Source organism: Hetaerina americana, unplaced genomic scaffold (assembly GCF_022747635.1).
Source record: "Hetaerina americana unplaced genomic scaffold, ioHetAmer1.1.p SCAF_3, whole genome shotgun sequence".
Lineage (NCBI taxonomy): Eukaryota > Metazoa > Arthropoda > Insecta > Odonata > Calopterygidae > Hetaerina > Hetaerina americana.
In genome coordinates this window covers 31,060,175-31,078,123 of record NW_027286874.1, presented here as the reverse complement: position 1 = coordinate 31,078,123, position 17,949 = coordinate 31,060,175, and the positions used below count along the sequence as shown (strand labels likewise).

At 34.9% G+C, this 17,949-nt stretch overlaps 1 protein-coding gene across 1 annotated transcript; it reads left to right on the top strand.

Annotated features, from left to right (window-relative positions):
* Positions 1 to 5,400: 5,400 nt before the first annotated feature.
* LOC139690184 (mitochondrial glycine transporter B-like) lies at positions 5,401 to 11,632 on the top strand. Its single transcript, XM_071587466.1, has 8 exons — positions 5,401 to 5,786; positions 5,884 to 6,002; positions 6,099 to 6,186; positions 6,280 to 6,465; positions 7,552 to 7,720; positions 8,326 to 8,492; positions 11,046 to 11,138; positions 11,269 to 11,632. The coding sequence occupies exons 1-8, from the start codon at positions 5,736 to 5,738 to the stop codon at positions 11,293 to 11,295; spliced, it is 900 nt and encodes a 299-aa protein (XP_071443567.1). The 5' UTR covers positions 5,401 to 5,735; the 3' UTR covers positions 11,296 to 11,632.
* The last annotated feature ends 6,317 nt before the right edge of the window (positions 11,633 to 17,949 follow it).

The window sequence follows — 17,949 nt, the reverse complement described above, 5'->3', positions numbered from 1 at the left end:
AGGGGAGAGGTATGCGTGATGCCATTGCAGTAATGAGATCACTAGGGGCAGAAGAGAGGATAAAAGCATCCTCGTGAGTTTTGCAATAATTGCGTGTGGTTGGGAAGAAAGGGAGGATGGCGTTGGGTGGTGATGCTGTCCACAGTGCTCTCGCCAAAAGGTAGTAGCCCACTTCCTGTCATTGGGTTGGGGTTTGGTGTGGCAAGGAAACAGTAGCGGAGCCAATTACAGAACATAGGAAGAGAAAGAGGGGATGACTCCGTTAAAAGTTACTGCTGCGGCATCTCCTGCGGTTTCTTTGAAATGTGTAAAGGTATAAACAGCCTAAGTGTTTAAAGTTGGCTATAACCTCGTGGACTGTGGCGCGTCGCGCACGACGGCGAATGCCTGTGACATTGTATGTACGGTATTTCGTCACAACATCTTGTTATTTTAAAGTCCCCAAAATTTTTGAGTGTAATAGGACGCCTCAATAGCTCAACTGGCTAAAGTACTCGATCGGACACTGAGGGATCCGGGTTCGAATCCCGGTCAAGGCGAATGGTCTTTGCACTCTGATATTGTTACAGAGAATGAAAAGAGGGGAATTGGAAGGGTAGACAAGACCACTGATGACATGACATTCCTTAAATTTCAAAAATTAACATTTTCCCCTACTCCTCTAAATCATCACCTTTGGGGCCTTGCTTCCCGTGGATATAATTTTCGGTACAAAGTTGCTGGCATGTTGCTAGTATTCGGTAGGGGTTCAACGAATTCGGAACGCTTCTACTGTGCGTGAAACATACTTGGTGTTCTTGAATGCTTGCTTCAATATTTCTACCGGTTTATCTTATGCAGACAGCATTATAGTCAGGGAAATAGTGTTTATAAACTCTAATTTTTTGTAATTAGTTTATGTTGCCTTTGTGAGAGCTATTGGAGATAAAAATTTATTGTCTCCGGCGTAACTTAATAGAATTTACACCTGGGTCGTGTTTTTTCATAAAGAATGTGGAACCACAAAGTCAATAATTTCATTTCAATCTATTGGAGATTATTGCTTTAATGAGTGAGTTTTGCAAATCGCTGTGTTGAGTTTTATTTTTGGAGGGCAATTGTTGTTCTTATGTGGAAGAGAGATACGACTGAGAAATAAATTTTTCTCTGTCGGCGTTTGTCTAATCTGCTATTTAGAATATCACTTTCTTAGTTAATGAATAACTGATCGTAGCACTTTCCCAACAATTATTCATTATGTTCGACTTCCACCGCATCACGTCTGAAGCTACTCAATTTGTACTTTCTGAGTTATTGAGGTTCGTTTATTGCCTCAACTGGTGTGTTCTCCCCATTATCATTATTGACTACCATTTGCTTAATCACTTGTGTTTTGTGATGTTCATTGAGGTCCGCCATCAAACTTAGCATATAATGAAAATCCTTTATTATTTTGTGAATAATGATGCTTGCATTAGGCGAGGATGATTTGATCGCAGTAACAGTCGAACTCATCTTCCCACGCATCACCCTAATTAACCGACAACGATAAAGAATCTGTAAAATGTATTGCCGCCTGATGATACTCTGCATCGAAACCATGGTCGTTTAACGTTAATAATTAATTGACTTGTGGAATTGTGCAGTTTCAATACCATTACAATGAAGGAATCCTGAGTGGAGCCTACTACAGACCCGGGATTTATCGGCTGAACTGATAATTTTCACCAAGATTAGGCCATATTCCAGGATAAAAGACGTTATATAATTAAAGAAAGAGGAGGATACTCCCTATATGGTTATGCAGAATAATAATAGAAGAATATGATATGTATATATACAGACATATATGTAATTTTTCCAGATTGCGTTCCATATTGAGACTGGTGTGATAATACTGCAGCGTAATTTCATGATAGTGGAACTCAACTCGGTCTCGGCGTCAAATACGTGAGGCGAATCAGTTTCTGTGACGTTGGCTTGGCCGCGGCTAGACCTAATGGCGCCATTAACGTCAAGAATTCTTCGCCGGCCCTCTCTCTCTTGCGCAGCGCCCCACCCTACGACTCGCTCGATCTATATTCTTCGACGAGAGTCAGCTCGAAATGCAGTGTCTAATAATCCGTCGACGCTGGGGGCAGCGTCATGAATCACGTTTCGACAGTGCGCCCTTAAAGTAGATATCCAAAGGAAACTTTCATTTCCAAAGATCATCGACACCCTTTGAGCCCGATTAGATCTAAGGATGTTTAGCAGACCCAACAAGGCGAAACTGAGATCTTAAAATAACCTGAAAACTTAATAGCATAACTATTTTGAGTATGCTATCACATCGGGCTGATGGTCTCTCTTCAAAAAACGATTTTTCTTGGTCATATGCTTTTGTAACCTTGGCAATTTTGTATTATAACTGCAGCGTTACCTGTCTTCGCATTCGCCAATGCCCTTCAAAACTATCGGAACACCAAGCTACGGGGCTCATAAATGTACTCATTAATTAAAACTTAAGAGCAAAAGCAAGAGTGAACATCTGCTTTAAACACTTATAATTTTGATCTAAATAATAAGCGATATACTAGATCATTTGATTTTCGGAATATTCGCAACTTTCGCAGACATTTCAAAAGCACACTTTTAAAATCGTGCATTTATTTGGCGTCGTTTGTCAAATCATATAAAAATGTCATAAAATAACGGAAAAAGGCAAACTTTACTCCAATCGTACTTGGAGTATGCCCAAAAAAAACTTGTCATTTACATGCACGGCAATATGATGGATCAATATTTATGTCACGCACTGGCAACAAGATATATGGATTTTATTTGACCTATTGTGTACACATGTCAGCCACTGATTTTAATCATCAGCAAGATTCCTTTCGTAACAGGTTTTACACTAAAACGAAGTCATTTCAATACTGTATCTGGGACTATCTGAACGAGAAAAATCGTATTTTGAAGAGATACCATTTTTTTGAGTGGCATATAATTAAAATTTACGAATCATAAATACTATCTACATTTCCTGAAATAACTATATAGGTGTGGCTCTCCACATGACACCCATCTGGTCATGAGATATGCTTTGCTCTTCTCAAGATTTCTGATGGTTTGTTTAACTACATGAAAGTACCAAAAGTAATTGAGGTTTCAAAGACTTTGACCGAAGATATTTTTAATTAATGAGTGCGTTTAAAAAGCAAATAAATTATTCCGGCGGTGTGAGAAATGTTGGCCGTGCATGTCCTATTGTTAAGTAGAGATCAGGCCCATAGCTTAGTGTCCAAAGAGTTTTGAAGGCTATTGGTGAACGCAAAGACAAAGGTAACGTCGCGATTAATTTTAAAGGTTACAAAGAAATATGAACAAGGAAAATCGTATTTCGAAGAGATATCATTTTTTAGAATGCCACATAATTTAAATTTACAAAGACATAAATACTATCTATATTTCCTGACAAATAATATTTTGGTGCACATGTTCATGTAGGGAGCATGGCGTGGTAACAGCCTATTGCTAGAAGACCTTTCATTTTTTTTTTATCTCAATTTTGAAAAGGCTATAGTTAGTCATAACGCAGGACTGGTGCATATACTTCAGTTTTCGAGGAGTAAATAAACGTGCACATCATTGCCACTGCAACAATTGTCAATTTCGGAAAAATTAAGTCAAAGCTAATATTCTATAATCAACGATGAAAATTGACCACAATAATAAATAAATAAAATCATTCATCAGAGAAACCAAATGAAAAGCCTATATTTTCATTTTCGTCTGAAAGTTTCGAGCATTTGTGAATTTTAATGGGATATTTAAGCTGTCAAGAATCAAACTCAATGCTTTCATAGAAGGAAAAAGAAGGACTGCATCTCCTGTAATTCTTGTAATATGGGCAACAAAATGCATTAAGCATTGAACTAAGCAATACGAGTTCTCTCGATAGAGATGATAACGGATTCCAGTAGAATAAGAATAAAATTATTTCATACCGACTCCAGTTAGTCGGTATATCTGTACATCCATATCATCCATAATTAAGTATCAATACTCCCCGAACAATATTGCTTTTCCCCTTCACTTCAGAAAAAACCTTCGCACATATGTCAATTTTCCAAATTGGTGCGATTTAACATAAAAATAAAGCATAGTTTAAATAGACAATATGAAACAATGTCTTCGATCTTTATCATGAAGAATGTTTTTTCTTCTTTCATTTCCATTTTCAATCTTTGATTTTAATTATTTAGCAAAATTTCCAAAACAAATTATTGAAAACAAGACCGGCAAATGGATGAAATCTCCATAGTATGTCTTTAAAAATTATCGTATCCCATGTTACCGAACTGGAAAGTGGCAGCAAATTTCGAAAATGACGTTTATTGTGGCTCTTTATATTTATTAACACTCAAAAACATTACACTAACTTATTACTACATAATACTGTGGAAGACTGTTAAGAGGTAGGAAAAACAATGTTAAAATTAGCCGTAAAAAGTTGCTATTGCAGCAACCTAATTCCTGATTAGACATGACTATTTCAGCTGTTAACCCTGTATATTTTTCTTAACTTAAAAACAAAATCTCATTGAATATTCAATTTGGTTTTTAAAAAATTCCTCGCATTACTGACATTTGCATCCCAGAATTACTAAATGCTAACCTATAATATCGGAGTCAATGAACCTAATGCTGAAGTATCTACTTTAATTTTCCTATTTTTACAATGCAACAATTTCAAAGTTTAATGCTAATTAACGGATAACTCCGTTTCAATTGCTGTCGCGGCATCTCCCGCAGTTGCTTTGAATTGACCTATCTTGTTACAAAATACCTTTGTCGAATATTTTAAGCTGAACAAGAGATATTTCTACAATATTTCCTTAAATTATAGTATAAGCTCCTATAATAGTTTGACATTTGTTTCATTCAATAATAACTTGTGGATTAAATCCAATCAAAAATATCCACAGAAGATCACTCTGAGAGCACCCGTTTAAATGGATATATTCACGTTTGTTATCGCCTACCGAGTGAATCCAATACACATATGAAGCATAGAAGTATTCTAAATATGAAAAGAGTTGCAAAATAAGGTCATTTGATCAGCCATAAATCTACATATTACCACAAAAAACGGAGTGCGAACGTCGGCGTTCATGACCTTCACTAATTTAAATATGCCGCTCAAGGCGAAACTAAACACAACACAGAGAAGGTTCATCAAAAAACACTGAAATTAGGCTAAAGTGAAAAATATATCTTTAATATTACCATATTGCACTAGTAATTGATTTTTTTTATTTATTAGCGAATGAAGTTCACATCCATGCTTTAATTGTCTTGAAGTCTGACCTTTGAAATTGCGCCATCGCTCTTAAGGCTTGCGCTCTGGATTGGCCAGAAATTAAAGAAGAGGCAACAAAATCATCGTGCGCAGTACTGAGGACGTGATTCCGTCACCAAAGTTTGTGTGGTGTTGTTCCTTGAAGTTTGAAGATTGGTCTCATCCGGCAGGCGCATAGTCGTCTCCCAGTTAAAAATCCACAAGCATAAATCCTCGCTAATTTTTGTGTTTGTATTACCATTCACTGTTAGTGATCATGGTGATGAGTCTACAACATAGGATCAACCCAATATATTATTCAGATTATTCTGATACGAAAACTTTCGAATAACCCACAGTTTCATTATTAATTCGAGTCACATTGTACATAACAAGTATTTAAGGAAGCTTTATTCATCCGAGTGATACCTTGATGACCGACAGTTTTTTCAGTAGTAACTTCCTCATGGATTTAATCGCCAATGTAAGTATGGTAACATTAATCTCGACTGTCAACACTGCGTAAATGGGGAAATACAGCTCCAGCATATGAATACATATTATGTGAATTTCTTTTGCAGTATCCTTTAGTTAAATCCTTCCTAGCTGGATCATTCTCTGGAACTTTCTCCACCATAGTTTTTCAGCCTTTGGATTTGGTTAAAACCAGGTTGCAAACTCCTGTTAATGCCTCAATTGGGTAAGTAACGGAACTTATGTAGGAATAATATTTCTAGTGGTTAGTTTCGGGAAATAAATGACACGATACAAATTTTCCCTCTGCATTTGCTAACAGGACGAACCAATCAGCAAGTATGATTACAATTTTCGGAAAAATTTTGGAAAAAGATCATCTTCCAGGTCTATGGAAAGGCATAACTCCGGTAAGAATCTCTTTCATTCTTATACTTGTGGTCATTTGGTTGTGCTTGTCTTAATAGTCATTTTTAATTAAAAAATTGTTTTCTGTGATCTAGTCAATCGCACGAGTAATTCCAGGAGTGGGTCTATATTTTTCATCGCTTCATTGGCTTCGCTCTTTTACCACCAAAGGCTACGAAAGTGAACCGGGTGCTTTTGAAGCCGTCGTCCTAGGAATGGCAGCTAGATCTATTAGTGGCATTTGCCTCATTCCTATGACTGTTATAAAAACTCGTTTTGAGGTAAGTCATTAGAGCCATTCAATTGAAAAGTTTTGAAACGATGGTGTGGATAAAATATATTCTATATATGACGATAGTGTTCAGAATATTTGCTAGAAGAGTTACCCCGAAGCGTGATATTGGTGCCGTGTTATTCAGGTTAACGTTTTAATATTATTTACCCAAAGGTTGAGATACCCAACTAAAATTCCGCCTATTTTTTGATCCTATCAATTCTTTGATAAAGTACATTGTTTCCGCATGATTTCATGTAAGGTTTACTCGGTCATTAAAGCCTGACAAGATACATTTTCTGAACGTACGTTGTATGTGGCCCATTTAAGTCAGCGTTCCTGTTAATGTTTAAACAAATTATTGTACCCTGTTAAAGGCTCAATAAATTGCTTTGGGTAAAATTTGGATCACTAAATCAAAGTGAGTCTATATATACTGTGCATGAATGTAAATATCAACTGCTGTGTTAAAGGTATTGATAGTCTTTTTAATCCTTGGTGGAAACATTGTAAAAATACAACTGTGAAGCTAGCATATGTTAGGCAACAATTATTGGATTAATTAAGATGTCTAAAGCAAAATAATCATCGCATACAAGTATTCGCATGTGCAGTTGGTTTATTGTAAATTAAAAATTGCATTCACATTACTTTAATGTACAGGTTAATGATACTCCTATTTGCATCCATGTAAGTCTACTAATTGGAGACTGAAAAATCTGCCCCTATAGAATACAGTTTGTTGAAATATATTTTAATTCAACATTAATACATTTTAGTAAGAAAAAAGGGTTAGGTATGGATCAGTAAAAGGTTTCTGAAACCCATACACCCAAATCAGTGCCTGTAAATGAATCTATTATCAACTATTATTTGCGTCACATATATTAATAACTTAAATGGGAATTGGGAAACCACAAAAATAATTATGATTTAGCCGTTACTAAAATAGAAGCATTGTGACACGTCATATGCAGGTGGAAAAGTTTAAATTTGGAAGTTTAAGGGAAAACTATTGTTGATTATTAAAAGTAAAAGGTTTTCTTGAGATTTCTGTAATATGTGTTAAAAGCTCATTAATGTTTCTTTTTAGAGTGGAGTTTATCAGTATGGTGGTGTAGCACAAGCATTCAAGACTATATATCGCAATGAAGGTGTTAGAGGCCTGAGTTGTGGTTTACTTCCAACCCTTTTTCGTGATGCACCATTCTCAGGATTGTACCTTATGTTCTACACTCAAACAAAGTCAGCTATTCCTGCAGGTATTTGCCTGGTGTTTAGTACACCTTGATTGTATTCCATATCATTTTTCTTGGGTTTTCTTATCACACTGGTGTCATTGCCTTCATACCTCTACTTCCCCCCATTGAAAGTGCAAAACAATGTTTCAGGCAGGCACTGTGTACGTAATGACGACATGTGCATACTTAGTAAATCAAAGTAGAAAAGCATGTTTCATTCATCATGGTATTCCTCTTGATCAAGAACCAGCAAACTTCTAAACAATTTACCCACCTGGTATAAAGTCATTTTTAGGCTAAACATATTATACATGCTATTAAATTGTCAGGTATTATCATGGCTTTATAGTTATTTCTATCAAAGGAGGTATTATTGATTGACAGTATTTAATATAGCATGTAATGAATTTTAAATCAATTTTGAAAGGTGGAAAAATTTGAATCAATAATGCATGTATATTAATGAGACATTCATTCATGTAGGATTGATTTTGATGCTGTCATTTTTGTGTGTGTGTCTTAATCACTTAGTATTTACCCCTTGCTATCAACCCTTAGCCTCATGTCTTTAATTTATGTATATATTTTTATGAAAAGTAAACATTTGATTTTTTTATTACCTTTAGATTGGATGAATTCAAATGCCAATGCTCCTATCCACTTCTCCTGTGGTGTTGTTGCTGGCCTACTGGCATCTTTTGTTACCCAACCTGCAGATGTTTTGAAGACAAAAATGCAGCTTTATCCTGAAAAGTTCAATGGCATTATGGATGTCATTTTCTATGTTCACAAAGTAAGTTATTTTTGCCAGTAATGTGAGTATTCAAACTTGGAATTATTTTTTTCTCATTTTTCAATTGATAATCAGATACTACTTGGTGTTGTAAATTTTGGCAAATGTGTAAGCTTCACATTAATAGGCCATGCATAACAGGATTTGGAACCTTGTACAATTAAAATGGTAAACATTTTTTCATAAGTATTAACTAGTCAAATATTCCTGTTTATTTAAAGTGCGTCAATATGACAGTTAGCCATAGCACCAGTCTAATTTTATAAAATATACCTAGTAATGACAAAGTTAAATTGTGCGGTAATGTATTTGCAAACATTTGAGATGTTGTCTATTGAAGGATCATCTTAAAATCGGGTACTTTTATTTTTCGATTTAGCAGTAGCCCACTTGGCTAGGGTAGGGTTTTGAAGGACCCTGACACTATGCATTACTGTGCATGTATTACCTGCCTCTCATGATGTAATATGTTCTCAAACCTATACTGCTACAAACTTATTCTTTAGCTGTGCATACTTTTTACCTCCCATAGGTCAATCCTAAACGCCAAATCTTTTCCTCCTACTACCTCACTTCTCTAGAATTTTACTCTCCATTGCCATCTTTGGTATCTTATTGCCTCTTAGTATCTCTTGCCTTCACTTGCCCTGCCTTCTTTGAATGTATGCCAACTGCTTTCTCTCTTCTCCTGCCATTCCTAAAACTTTGCTTGTTTCACTTTTAGTCTATTTTATTTTTTCGATCCTACTCTAAGCTTAGACTCTTGATTCATACAAAAATACTATACAAAAATAATCCTCAGTAGGTTTTTCTTTACATCTTTGCTTAAGTTTTCTGTTATCAACTCTTGCATCCTTGGAAAAGCTTCTTAATCTAACTAAATCCTTCTTTATATGTTCTTACTGCTTTGCCAAACTTCTTTTAAAACATTCTTAATAAATGTGAATATACATTGTTTATTTCTACTGACTTAAATGATTATTTTAGCCATCCTGTTTCTTGAGAATCGCAGTCTCATCATTTTATCAGGATTAACAAGGCATTCAACTGTCTCTCTTCCCCTCCATGCCTTTTTTCTTTTTATTTCCCATCTATTTTATTTGTTCTGTCCTTCTCCACATCCATAGCTCAAATCAAAATTCTTTGAGACCTATCTACTTTAAAATTGCTAAAATGTGTTTGTCTATTTATTCATTCACAAGAATGAGTATTGGATTCATTTTTTTAAAATCTGTATTCAGTCGACAGGATTTTTTATGATAATTTTGAGTTCATTTGGTTGAGGCTAACAAATTTATCGATTACATTGTCATTTTCATTTTAAAAATGTGAGATCATATTTTTGGATACTAGTATGACTCCAAAGTATGACCCATTTTTTCACTGTAAAAGAAACAAGTAAAACAGTATCCTTGTTAACCTTGTTGTTTTCATATTAATCAGAGTGAAATCAACTTTCCATTCAGTTTTCGGTGGGTCAAAAATTAGATTCTAGGCTTTCATTATGCCGTCTATCAGATCTACGTATGGGGAATGTGTGTGTAATCTGGTGATTTGGCTGACATATGACAGAGTAAACGATAAAGACAAAATGTGTGGCTAAAGAAATATGAGAGATGAGGAAAGGAAAACTTTCCAGCCACAAAATGGGGTTAACCTCTAGTGCAAAGAGTTCAAGCACTACTGCGGTAATCCAAGTCCTCTTCTGATTATTGTATTATTTTGTGTCCTCTAATATTCTCATGTGTATAAGATTTAGCCATGCTAAGACAGTAACATCACAGCCAATATAAAGCATACTTATTATGTCTTTATCCTTATGTCATTAATCAAAACAGCTGTGGAACGTCTAAATGAACCTAAAATAATTTTAGTAATTAATGTATCACACCCATGGCAGCTGTGAAAAGTTATCATTGAAAAGGGAGCATAACTGGTAGTGGAATATGTGATAAAGAGATGTCTGGAGAAAAGTTGCAAGTATTATAGTAGTGTCTGGATGAAAGCATTTTTCGAACAATTTTTCATTAGAGCATTATATTATTTGGATTTGATTCTTCTTTGTGAATGCCTTTCTACTACATTCCTCTCTGATAAAGGTAAATGAAATAACTGTTAAATATTACATACTTTTTACGACTGTTTTTACCAGTTTTGTCAATTATGTCACCATCAAGTAGTAATTGTCAAACTGCTTTTAGCAGTTATTAAAAGTATGGAATAGCAAAACGTTTTTTAATTTGTGACATTGGCAATCAATTTACACAAGGTTAATTTATCTATCACTAACTTACTTCTCTTCAATGGCTCAGAATGGCAGTATTTATCCAAATCTTGGCATTTTGGTTCCTACTTGCTAATACCACCAAATTCATAGTACATTTTGCTTTCTTTAGAGCAGTCACTGATCAAGTAAGTCCCCCGTAAGTCAGGATTGTGTCAATGCTAATTGGGAATCAATTAAATTTATTTGTCTTATTAATGCTTTGCAACCTTATTTAAAGAATGTCAATGTATAAGAAAAAATTTTCTGATTTAAAATTTTTATTACAGAAATATGGAATGAAAGGTTATTTCAAAGGCCTTGCTCCAAGAATGCTACGAAGGACATTAATGGCAGCAATGGCATGGACAATCTATGAGCAGGTGAAGTCTCTTTATGATCTCAGCGGCTTTTGTCGTATATTCATTATGTATTTCATGTTCATAATCGTTACTGAGTATTCAATCTACTACGTATTTCAAAGCCCTTATTATATTTTCATGTTTTTTTCAGGTCACCAAGAGTATTGGGCTGAAGTGAATCCTTTAAGCCAATAAAGAATTGAGAACCATGACTTTTCCAACCATCACTTTTGTATTAATCATCATCAGCTTCATTTTTTGCCGATAAAATTCACCTCTTGCCATAGACAACTGCCACAAGTGAATTCACCATGACAGTGCAAGGATTTATGGCTGTTTTGATCAAGTATAAAATGTAAAAATGCACATACTTATTTTTTGAAGTTGTTATTTTTGTAAAAGAAGTAAATGTCTACATTGCTAACATTTTACGAGATATATAACTGGAGGAGTGATGCATGAACCTTGTGTTAAAAGTTTTCAACAGTATTATAAATTAAAATTTTTAACTAAAACTGTTCTATCTCTATTTGTCAGTGCTCTGTAATAGAGACATGCCAATAGGTCTAATGAGCAGCAGGACTTGCTCCCTTCATTGCCCTATCCTCTCCAATGTGTTTGTTCAGTCAGGTACAAGGCAAGTTTAAGTCTTGATTCAAAAGTCAAACGATACTAATAGAGGCAGTCGACAATCTGTCCATTGAGAAAGTAAGTGAAACATGGCTGCTAAACTGGTTAGATTTAGCGCACAGGAAGTGCATATACTCAGGATTTGAGTTTGATCAGTTGATCAGACGTTTTTACTATTGCGTACTACCTCGGAAATTCATCAATCTCAAACTGTAGCACATTGTATTTGCCAAAAGCATGCCATCCCTGTGGGTAAGTCCAAATACTCTCAAGCAGTTAAATGGATATTCATTTTTCCATGCAGATCAGGCCAGCTTTGCAGCATGCTATATTGACTTACGAGGTCTGTTCAAAAAGTATTGCAAATTTTGAATTTTTGCAGGTTACGTATGTTTGAGTTTTGATTTTTTTTGCGTTATTTTGGTACTTATGTCTCTCTCTTATGCCAAAAAGTTTGGCCATTTTGAATGTTTAGTTAATTGTTGACAGTTGTTTTGCTTGGACATGTTTTGGCCTGTCTTCGATTTCTGCACGTTCCAAAAAATGGATCAAGAATCTACATCAAATTTTGTGTGAAAAACAAAATTAAGTGCGCGGACATTCCAAATGTTAACTGTAGCATATGGAGAAGCTACCTTGGACTAAAGCAACGTTTTTATTGGTGGTACAAAATGTTCTCAGAGGGCCAAGAAGATGTGAACATCGAAGGGCGTACAGTATATTTGGATTAAATGCTAAAATGAGCCATAACAAAAAATAGTTAAAATAAGATGACCATTTCAGTGTCTAGCAATTTGAAGTAAAATGAACAAAACTATTATTATCACAGAAAATGTGTGCTATGCATCTGATTCAAACAAACACAGTAAAACTTACTTTTAATGAAAATAAAGTTGCTGCTGGCTGACACGGTGACCACTTTTACAACTCTACTATTGGGTACTTTTTACAAAAAATCCCAATACATTTTTTTACCAACCCATTAATATTATTTTAAACTATGAATGTTCCAAGACATTACTCAAATTTTCAATTTTCCAAATTCTGTAGAGATTGTTTAGATTTCACCCCTAATTTATGACAAAACTGATGAAGATAATGAATACCTGTGGAAAAGTGCTACGATCAGTTATTTCTACAGAACTGCTAAAGGCCTTGGAAAAAAATGGTAAGGACCATTTCTAATGACTCGTTCATTGAATTTATGAGATTATGATAGGTTTGGCCAGAAGATTAGATTTGATCAGCATGTATTTTCTTTCCTGAAAATGGGAAAGCAGCAGTGTTAGAGGTTTATAATATGGTTAATTTTAAATTTGAAGATCAGCACAGTTGATAAGAATAATCAGCAAAAGGATCAAGAAAAGAACAGGGATTCCTATAGGGGGATCAAATCAGAAAGAGAATGGAGATATATAATGCTTTAGCAGCAATGAGATTATGGACAGCATGGGAAGCAAAACAGAAAATGACCAGGGCATTCAATGGAGAAGCTGAATGGACAGAGGAAAATTTGGGTTGTTTAATATCCATCCATCCATTTCAATGTTCTTGATGAGTAAATGGGTACAAAGGTATAGGAATAGCTGTAGGTAGGTATGAAATCTTGTGGGCTCTCATGAAGTCAGTTAGGATACATGGATAATTATACCAGAGTTAGTTAGTGAAACGGGATTTCAGGAGGGAAATTCTAAGATTTGGTTAATTTTCAAGGAACGCTCGGAAAAAAACCAAATTTGACCACCACTTGCAAATTTAAATATCGACCATCGACAAATTTGTAGTCGATTTTTACAGTCACTTGAATTATATATGAAACATTTCATGTGAGTAAATCAGCTAGTGGTAAGCTTTGTTTCAAACTGCATAATTACATTGTAATGGTAGTGATAGAAGCGTGATGCACATATGGTCTTGGTCACAATGACATATATAAGGGCTTAAAAAGTTACTTTGAGTAGTAAATAAATATATTTTGAAAACCAAATGTAAAATATTGGTAAGTTTCAGCCATAATTTGGTTAAGTTAGCTGTAATTTGGTAATAAGTTAGCTGTAAAAAAATTGGTTTACACTGATTGTAATAGTTAAATTATTTCATCATATTCTGAGTTATCAGATGGTGAGGCTTTATAATACTGATGATTCCTGCTGATGTTGATTAATGAAGGTATATCATGACAAATAGAGCAAAATAAGCATGGTGAAAGAGGCAGTGTGAGTATAGAGAAAGTGTACAGAGGAAGAGTGAAATAGGTGTGCTATATAGGAAGGTTAAAGATGTGTCAGGAAGTAAGATTGGAAAATCTGATAACAATCGGAGATGAGTCAGGAAAAATATCAGTTGAACCAGTGGAGTTCAAGAGAGATTGAAGAAATATACGCAGGAACTCTATGGTAAAGGCATTATGCCAGCAAGATTAGATACAGAAAGAGAATATGATGTGGAAGAGGATAGCTTAGGTCCAGGCTTAATCAATGGTGAGATACAAAGCATTAAGGGAATTGAAATCAAATAAGGCTATGAGGGTGGACAACATTCTTGTGGAACTACTTCAAGGTTTAGGAAAAGGTGGGAGGAAGAGTTTTTATAGATAAAACTCATAGCATTTATGAGAGAGGAATTAGGCTGGAAGACTTCTTCAGATCAGTGCTAGTTCCAATTCCAAAAAAGGGAAAGACTGCAATATGTGATGATTATGGAACAATTAGCGTGATTTCACATGTGGCTAGAGTGGTTCTTAGGATCATCAATAAGAGGATGGAGAGCAGGGTAAAAATTACTTAAGGTATGATCAGTTTGGGTGCAGGAAGGAGAGAGGCAAATGTGATGCCATTGCAGTAATGAGCATCGCCAATAGAGAGGAATATGAAATACAATCAGGATGCATTCGATTGTTATGTAGATTTAAAATAGGCATTTGGTAGAATAAATGAATATATTGCAGAAAATAGGAGTACTTTGCTGAGATATGAGACTTATCTGCAACTTGTACATGTCTCAGACTGCTCAGGTGCAAGTGGTGGTTGGAGAGTCTAGATGAGTAAAAAAAAAAGGAGCAACCATTATCACATGTTCAATTCAATGTATATGAGGAGAAAATGGTTAAATGGTAAAATTAGTAGATGTAAGAAGAAGAATTGCATTACGCAAAGAAGCTTTGACATGGAGGAAATTGATGATGGGAACGTTGAGTAAAGATGTTAAAAAAAGGTTTGTTAAAACTTAGATTTGGTACTTGGTTCTGTACAGTGTAGAAATATGGTAGACGAAGCAAGATGATAGGTGTACTTATGAAATGTGAGTGTGGATAAGGATGGAAAAGGTGAAGTGGATGGAAAAGAAAACAAACGAGCAAGTACTAGGTATGGTGGGGGAGGAGAGGGAATCGTTGGGAGAATTAAAAGGAGGTGGGAAAGATGGATGCAGAGTATTTTGAATGGAAATGGAACTGTGGAGTTCACAAAGTTGGGAGAATTAAAAGGAGGTGGGAAAGATGGATGCAGAGTATTTTGAATGGAAATGGAACTGTGGAGTTCACAAAGTTAGTTTCGTTTCCATGGCAATGGGATGCTGAAGACTTCGATAGAGGGAATAATGTTAGGCAAACAAGGAAGGGGCAGGAATGGGATTGGGATAGAATGAAGGGAGGATGGAAGTATGTGGTACTGAAGTAGTGTTTATTGTGGTGTTCGATGTTGGGTTGTGTTTTGTTAGCAGAGGCAAGGATATTTTTGTTGTACTCTATGGTGGCTTGTGTCAGTCTAAAACCTAGCTTAACTGTCAGATTACCAATAATAATAATCAATACTCTGGTGATGGTAATACCAGGGTATTTGGTTTGCTATTAGTGACATTCCTCAAATGAAGATGCCTGGTGCTGATTAACGCGGTAACGACAGGGGTGGTGCAGCTTTTCTCTACAAGTTTAAGTTTTAGCATTCCAACTATAACGTTAATACCTTTTACTACACATGATCATTCTCAAATAATTTAGTTGCACTTACCATGAAAATTTGGCTATTTTAGTTTCTAGTGATCATACCCATGACATGGCCATGAATTAATGTGCATTGCCAGGGTTATTTGTCTCAGCAATTTTTGTCAGCTGCTTTTCAAAGAAATACAAAGGCTTTCTGTTAAATGAAACAGCTTTCCAAACTCCCCTCTTCCCAGGTACCTTACTCCAAGCACAGCTATTGCAATAATATATTTACTGTCTGATCTAGAAATATATTTGTAGTTAGGGTTTTGAAAAAATTTCTATTCTGTAATTAATCATTTTCCCAAAATAACGATGAATATATATCACCTTAAGGGTATTGTACGTATTTAGAATTACAAGTATACATTAAGAACATGGCAGTATTCCAAAAAACACTAATCTTATAGAAGAAAATTCGCTTGCATGAAATCCCTTAAATGTATTGTGTGTGTGCAGAATATATAATGAGTTACGAAAGGGAAAAAATGTGAGCTTAACAAGGCAAATATTCTGTATTTCTCATGGCATGTCCTGAATGCATGCAAGAAGCATCAAAATAAGTCTATTTTGACTGAGTACAATAAATATGATAAAAATATAATGTTGTTTATCAAGGAAACAGCATTTGGTGGGCAATTTGGGTCAACAAGTTATCTTAAGGATGGGTGAAATAGTCAGCACATTTTGGCAAGAACAGTTGAAAAAAAAGATCTTGGAATAGTAAAAGTTGACATAGCTTACAGAGGCATTTCAGAAATGATAATTTTTGCTCAGCAACCATTGACATAAATCTAAGAATACCACCCCTGCGGCCTTACAGAATCATTCTGAGAAATATGGTTGAAGATAAATAAAAAAGAAAAAATGTATCCCATGAAAGACGAATGTTAAGTTAAACATCAAATTTAGAAAACATGAAAATGGTAGCAGGTGGAAAACTATTTTGGAAGTGTTTTGAATGAAAATGGGTTAAGAAGTACAAAATTAGGAGAATATTATTAGCTAAGCAGCTTTGATGAGGGTGTAAGATCTGAGCAAGTATGTTAAGAGAATCAGTGAAACCTTTGTAATGAAGGGTAAAGTGTTATGGGTCAATAACCTGGCCTTATACCCTGGAGAAAATTGGTGGAAATTGAAGGAAGCCATAGACATGGAAGACTAATTATGATATATTAAAAATGTTCATAGAAGTAAAGTAATAGCGTAAATCTGCTCTCTATCTTTTCTACAATCTTTAATGAATTGAATGATTTTGAAAAATGAGCATGAAGAATGGAGGTTATGAAATCAACAGAAAGAATTGAAACAATAAGTGGTAGGTAGGATAGGGGAAGAGACAGTTGTTGGGAAAGTTTCAAAAAAACAATAAAATTAGATATAAGAGCATATATTAATGAATAGGGGATATATATTAAAGATAAAATTAGAGGGGAATGCTGTTAGGCGGACATCAAGTATGTGAAGCCAAGATATGGCTTATTAATGCGAACTAATGCAACATCGTAGAAATTGAACATTGATTAGCTGCTTGACAGAACCATGCAATTGTTTAATGGTTATGTTGAGTTCATCATTACACTTCAAAAGCACTAGAGGTGTGCAATGAAATAGTAACAATATTAAAAAAGGTGACTGGCAATTTATATTTTAATAATTTTATATAGGATGGTTAATGCTTCCAAGAGAATTCAAGGAGTTATTCACTGAGTTTTCGTATTTATTTAGAAATTTTAAGTCCCAATAAGACTATGATATGATTTAGGTCATATCGCAGGTGCAATTATTATTTCTTTAAATCATCCTTTAGGGTCATTATCTATTCAATGCACCAAGTTAAGTTCTTATTCGTTATGAATAAGAACAAAGCTGAATGCAATGGGATAAGTAACTTAAAATGAATATGGATACAAATATCTATAGCAATCAAACATTGACCCCGGGTGTGGTACAGGGAAAGCGTAAATGTTCAAAATTAAAGGTAAGCAAAAATTCAATAATAGTGTATACCTGTTCATAAACTGGTAGTGCCATTACATGCCCAAAAATGTCTATTGAATGAATACCTTGGCACATTCCATTATTGTGTATGAACTACAGCATTTCACCTATGCTGACTGAACAGCCAAACATCACAAGCAAATTATAAGGCCTTTCAGAGATATGAAGTACTTCACCATCACAGCACTTTTTATTAATTCCTTACAATTCTGGGAACTC